This window comes from Pyxicephalus adspersus, chromosome 6 (assembly GCF_032062135.1).
Source record: "Pyxicephalus adspersus chromosome 6, UCB_Pads_2.0, whole genome shotgun sequence".
In the NCBI taxonomy this organism is placed as follows: Eukaryota; Metazoa; Chordata; class Amphibia; order Anura; family Pyxicephalidae; genus Pyxicephalus; species Pyxicephalus adspersus.
The window spans coordinates 103,048,284-103,055,046 of record NC_092863.1 but is presented as its reverse complement, the minus strand read 5'-3'; the positions used below and the strand labels follow the sequence as shown (position 1 = coordinate 103,055,046).

Below are 6,763 nucleotides of genomic sequence, written 5' to 3'. Positions count from 1 at the left end.
TCTTGCTCTCTTTCAGCTTTATGGAACACGAGTGACTGTTAGAAAATAGAAAAGAATAATGATGATTCTGATTGCTAATGGGCTGAATTACACACGTCTAATTGTAATTTAGTGACTCTGAAATCCTGACTCTTCAGGAACACTTGTTAGCTCTGTTCTGCTGGGAGCGCAGACATAAAAGATTATTTTACACAACTTGTAGAGCGCCGAGGAATGTGGGGGAATGTTCTGTATGTTCAGATCAGGGCAATCAACATTTTAAATTCATTTACAAGGACCATTTGCTGCTGAGTTGTGGCATCCAAGGATAAGGAAAGAAGATATCGGCCCATTTACCCCCTGGGCTCACTGACCTCCTGGGCCCATTGACTTTACCCCACAATGGGACACATTTATTAAGCAGGTGCAAGGATTGGGAAGAGTGTGTAGGATATAGTACACCTCCCAACCCAATCATATTCATGCAGTTAAATGTTTTTATCACTCCATAGACAACAAAATAGCTCACATACCAAGTTGGCTCCTTACCTGGATAGGGATGGATTCCATTGGCAAACACGGCTTCTGCAGCTGGTTGTCCATTAGCTTGGGGCGGAATGCCGGTGAAGCCGTTCACCCCAATTGGAGATGGAATGCTAGGCACAGCTGGTGCGGTGATACCAGGTGGTGTGCTGCCACCTAGAGGACAGAAAACAAGGATAAAAATTTAGATGTTGCATCTTCTCCAATTCCCAAGATGAGGCAGTTGCTCCTTGATAAATTGCCTGATATGTATCAGAAAATTGCTACCAATGGTAATTAGTTTTCCCTTTAAATTATTTTATGGTATCAACAGCACAGTTCCAAACGAAGGCCCTGTCAAGCCAATTGGTGATTGGCAAAGTGCCGAGATCCACCCCAACCAACTACCATTTGTTGGAATAGGGTTGCTGAAATACGAATGTGGGTCGGATGGATCATTTTATTCTTCACATGGAGCCTGCTTTGTTAAAGCTCTGAGTGATCCAGCAAACCTGGAATGGATTTCCTAAAATCATTTCCTTTTTTTGGCAAATATTTTCAATACTTGACCAAATTCATTCAAGATTTGCTGGATTTTCCAGGTTCTCCCATGATAGTCTTTCTACTCCAGTCTTGGGGAGGTTTAAAAAAATCAGGTCCATTTTTCTTTACCCTACTAGATGAGCTCCAATGGAAGTAAACAATTGGCAATAAAAACTGCAGGGATGAAGCCACCAATCATTCTATACAGCACAGCTTGCCAACACATTTGTCTATTGCATTGGAGTTGCCTTTAAAAATGAATTGGCTTTAACTCATATATAAAAGGTAAAAATGGCAATCTTAAATGTGTTGTGCAAGAAATGAAAACTGAAAGAAATAGGTAAGAAAAATTGTGAAATTTTGGCAAAATTTTTACAATTTTGAGATTTGGCACATGGCTCCTGAAGGTTACAGAAGCTCCTTGTAACTTTCTTGGAGAAAGCTGCCATCAGAAACTTCTGGGCCCCATACTAGGAAAAAATCCTGGGCCCCCTCCCCATGTCTAAAGGTTCCAGCATTGCAAAAGCCAAGCACTTTTGATTGGGTTACCGAAATACAGAAATACCCCTTGTTCCCCTCCACCAACGGTGGCCTTAATCTTGGATCTGTGCTTATGCCAAAAAACAGACCTCTCAGTAAACATTTTTATCAATGATAGATGAAAAAAACAAAAAAAAGAGTCTGGTGACCCACACATACCCACACATATGATAAAAAACAATCCTATAGGAATAAATTGGCTTATACCACTCAATGAGCAAAACTGTGATTCTGAGATGATCTTGAATTAGATTGGTGGTGGTGTGGAAACAAAACTATAAAGGCCGTTGGGACATTTTTGTTCTCTCGGCACATTTGGCCTGGGTACATGAGATCGGCACATGGAGTAATTTAAGGTGCCAAGGTTTTGCAATACGCCTTATTTTCCATTTACCACTTTGAAACTATAATAAGAGCCCCCCAGGCTGATTATTTTACCTCCCAATGTATTCATTTACTCAGCATTAATTGAGTGCTAATTAGGATTTTATTCTCTTTTCCCCCTCTGTTGTTGTCATGCTGTGTTGTATCACCTCAGACCCCCCTCCCCACCACCTTCTTCCCCAACACGCACTCCCTCTCAGCACTGGGATCTGCACAAAGTTCCGGGATCTGACGGCTCTTTGGGAATTGGATGACAGTTGCTGTAGCGGGGCAAAGAAAAGAACAGGCGAGCGGATGCTCCATTCTTTTCATGAGTCAGGGGGAAGAAAAAGGAAGAAGAAAGGGGAGAGTGAAAATATCCCCGTCACCGGAGTTGGCAGGTTTCCTCCCTATTATCAGCGATGACACCGGCACGTTGAAGTGACAGCTCCTTGTGTTTACGCTGTACATCAGATGAAAGGGGCGAAGACACTCATCTCCTCCTTTCTGCAAAGTCAGCGCTAACTCTCTTCTAGTTTTCTTTCTGTGTAATGTTGCAGCTTCAGCATGTGTTACTGTACAGATCGGAGGAGGAGGCAGATATCCCAGGGGGTTTAAAGGGTACCTGCGTAGGGCCTCAAGGAGCATTCAGTGCCATGGCCATAGAGATGAGCTTTTAATGATGTGGCCTGGCACAGTTGGTGATGAACTGTATGCATATGTTGCATGCGTTGGTAGTGGAGCATGCAAGCCCCATGCAAGCCCTCACTTTCCAATAAATGGGGCAGAGGTGGACAGGTGCCCTATGCAACACCAACATCAAAATTGGAAAACTGCACAGTTGGCCACTCCCGGGTGCACAGAGACATTGCTGCTGTGCATACAGTTGCGGCAAATCTCAGGAAACTGTAACTGCATGCAGATCTGGCCATGGCTTGCTTGCAAACTGTGCTGCAACAGCATGCAAAATATGATTCCCAACTGCTCCTATTCACTTTAATGGTAGTAGTTAGGCCTGTAACAGAATGATGTGGCTTGCCAAGGGTCTGCCATGGCCCTAAATGTGCTGGGGCATTGGTAGACAAAGCAAGAGCAACCCCCTCAACTATTGGACCTTTTTATTGTGTGCCAACCAAATGGGAATGGTGGAAATTATGGGCCCTGGGGCAAAGCTACCATCAAGCTCTTTTATTGTAGGGATATATTTCTTTAGGTTATTGAAGTTGCGTTACCCAGAGTGCCACGGTGAATTGGGGGCATGGTGAAAGGTGGTTGTACCTATGAAGTTTATTGAGAAACACCAGCAGATCTTCCAATATTGGCTTCCTTTGGGGTTCCCAAAGTTAAATCACATGACATCTCAGAGCTTTAGGACAATGGGTGCTGTTGGGTGCTGTTATCACAGGTTTGAATGACGAGTAGGCAACATAATGCCCACGATGTGTCATGGAGTGCTAGCCATGCTTGGATCATGCCTGGATGGTGAAGTATCTTCATTCTGGGCCACTAGCCCAACATATTTTTAAGGTACTGGCTCAGGGGGTCAATGCCCTCCTACCCCGCATGCCAGTCTTACCCTGGTGTCTATAGGAATGGAACATGTCTATGGGACATATTTAGTAGAAATGGGCATCTGCCAATATGCAAACGATAGATGCCAAAAAACCTCACAGCATGATTCTACAAACGTCCTCTTAATTCCCCATCTGTAAATGTAAATGTCCCTCCAATCAATTATTAGTAATCACATGACCCTAAATAGGGCCCCACCTCTTACCTGATGTTGGCGTCATGGGAGCGGCGGCCAGGCCGTTCATGTTGAGAGCCGCCATTTGTTGCATCTGGGCCGCCGCGAAGGCAGCCATGGGGTTCAGGTATCCGCCCTGCGCGACGGAAGCCATAATGGCGGCCTGTTGCTGCATCAGCTGAAACAAAGAGAACCGGGAAAAAATATCACGAGTTACGACCAGGGACCCCCCCACCACATTTTATTGCCCGCTGCCAATTTTAATGCAACAGAATTATTAAAGTTTTGGTAAGTAAACATGCATTAAATAATAGGAAAGGAAAAGGGCCGTATGGTCATGTGACTAACTCCCGCCACTGGTCCTGAGTTCACATGACCCATGCCAAGGTATCAGTCACATGACCAGGCCTGATGGGTTTTACTCCCAGCTTCGGACTTTTTAGGACAGGATAACACAAATCTAAATGCATTTAAATTTTCATACTACGCTGCAATTTGAAGGGCTGCCAGAGCCTTATTAAAAAGAGAGGATATTCTGGAAGCCTTGGCATTCGGCAGACGCCTGGCACGACGAGATGTCTTAAATATACATGAGAATCTGGTTCATCTGCCCAGCGCACCCCAACAACAAAGCGCGGCCCCGTATCCCAGAATGCAATGGAGTATGCATTCCAGCCATGAGCCCAACGCCAGCCGGTGCCCTACGGCTGCTTGTTTGTTCTTGCTGTGCCAACGGGGGTAAGTATATCGGGTATAGATGTAGACTGGCACAGTTAGAGCGCCCAGCCATTTCAACTCTGCGCCCAGCAATGAATACAATTTTTAGAATATTTTGCAAGATAAACAGACCAAGGCCACTGATGAACCTGCACGTTTCTGATTTTAGGGGTGTAAGATTGAAAATCACCACCCAAATCACCTCCCATGTCCCCAACAGTGAAAAGTGAAAGAATAAATATTTAATTTATATCAGCTTATTTAGGTGGCTGCATTAGTTTTCTGTTTTCAAGCTCCCCCCTTGTATTATTTTCACCCTGTAATCTTGCAAATAATGCACCTGTATGAGGGTGACAACGCTCAGGCATTGTTTTATATTATAGATGAGCGTTGTCACTCTAGGACAGGAAGTGAGAATGATCTCTATGACATAGGTGGAAATGACAGGATAGACTTGATAACACTAGGAACATAGGAGCTCACTGGATTTCTGGTAAATTCTAGCAGATATTCCAAAACATTTTCAATGGGATAATAACAAATCAAAAAGGAAGACATAAGAGAAGTTTATTGTTGGGTGAGAACCAATCACATATCAGAAAATGCATGGGCAGAGCTTTCCTATGATGATATTTATTAGGTTTCTATGGACAAATGCAAAAAGATAGAACCTGCTAAAGTTATTTTGGCCCAACCCCCAATGAACCTTGCCAGACAGCCAATTGGTCCTTTCATATAATAGACACCTTTACTATCCAATGAGAAACTAAGGAGGGAAAAGCAGGGGTGGAACAAACCAAACATTTAAAGTGAACATGTCACAGTGAAAAAGGAAGGTCCACTAAAACAGAAGATCCTCTTAATCCTCTTGGGCCCGCTCCCAGAATCCTCTACTCCTGAACTCCTCCAATGATTTTGTACCTCACTTCTGTCTTAGACTGTTATTATAGCTTGCTTTGTTCCCATTGGTGTAAATCACCCCTCTAATAATGACAAAATTAGTGAGGGGGGGATCCAAAAATGTACAGTTGTCCCTTGCTCAAAAGACATAAATCTTCCACTGAAAGGGGAATTCTCCCTTGAAAATGTTCCCCTAAAATTAACTGGTTTAACCCTCTCCTGTTCTATCCAAATACAAAAGGGAAGTTTTGGGTGTATATTAAGCTGTGTGTAATCTGAGCTTCAGCTATTGAGCTCTGTGAACAAGCATAGAAAAAAAAAACAAAAAATACGATTCATTCTTGCTATAAATATATAAAATGTATCAACCAGTGATCCTCAGTTATTTTTATTGCATGAAGCTTCCAGTTGGTGATTGGTCAAAATGTCATCATTTGTGTTCCCATGTCAGCTGTGTGCTGCAGGACGTCGTCTTTTGTGTCCCCGGTGAATTCACCCGTGAAATGCTGAATTGTGCGGGTCTTTAAATAAAAGGCGCACTTGTAATGGAAGCAATGCCCTGTACATTAGCCTTTATGAACTGCAAATGGCTGCAGGAGCCCTCCTTCATGAACTCCACACTTGAATGTGGAAGGTACATTAGGAAGGCGCACTCAGGGCTAATTACACCCATTATGGCCACACTTCCAGCAGAACAAAAATACGATGCAGCTTTTACAATCCTGCAGAGCCTGGAAAGTGGGGAGGGGAGAGGCAGCAAAATGCGAGTGATTCAAGCAACCACGCAGGGATCCTGCGCCGCACAACGTGTATGGGCAATGAAGACTTAATTGTGCCCTGGAAGCCACCGTCAGCTCAATGTAACTGCAGTATGTCCAGGCATTACCCAAATTTACCCCCTAAATCCAAATGTACCCCCCCCCCATTCAAATCAAATTAACCACCTCCCTCCAGCCCAAGTTTACCTTCTCAAACAAATCCAAATTTCCCCCCTTCCTTCAAATTAATGTACCTTTCCTTCCAATCCAGATTTACCCCCTCCCTTCAATCCAATGTTACCCCTCCATCAAAATCAAATTTACCCCCTCCATCCAAATAAAATTTACCCCTTCTGTCCAATCCAAATTTACCCCCTCCCTTCAATCCAAATTTACCCCTCCATCAAAATCAAATTTACCCCCTCCATCCAAATCAAATTTACCCCCTTCCATCCAATCCAAATTTACCCCCTCCTTCCTATCCAAATTTACACCCTCCCTTCAATCCAAATTCACCCCCTCGCTCCAATCTAAATTTACCCCCTCCCTCCAATCCAAATTTACCCCCCCTCAATCCAAATTCACCCCCTCGCTCCAATCTAAATTTACCCCCTCCCTCCAATCCAAATTTACCCCCCCTCAATCCAAATTCACCCCCTCACTCCAATCTAAATTTACCCCCTCCCTCCAATCC

General features: G+C 43.9%; 1 protein-coding gene across 1 annotated transcript in view; it reads right to left on the bottom strand.

Moving 5' to 3' along the window:
- Positions 1-6,763, bottom strand: part of CELF4 (CUGBP Elav-like family member 4) — a 700,213-nt gene that overhangs the window by 62,010 nt on the left and 631,440 nt on the right. Inside the window, 2 exon segments of the mRNA XM_072413517.1 lie at positions 529-678; positions 3,725-3,872. Coding sequence (XP_072269618.1) covers positions 529-678; positions 3,725-3,872 — 298 coding nt within the window.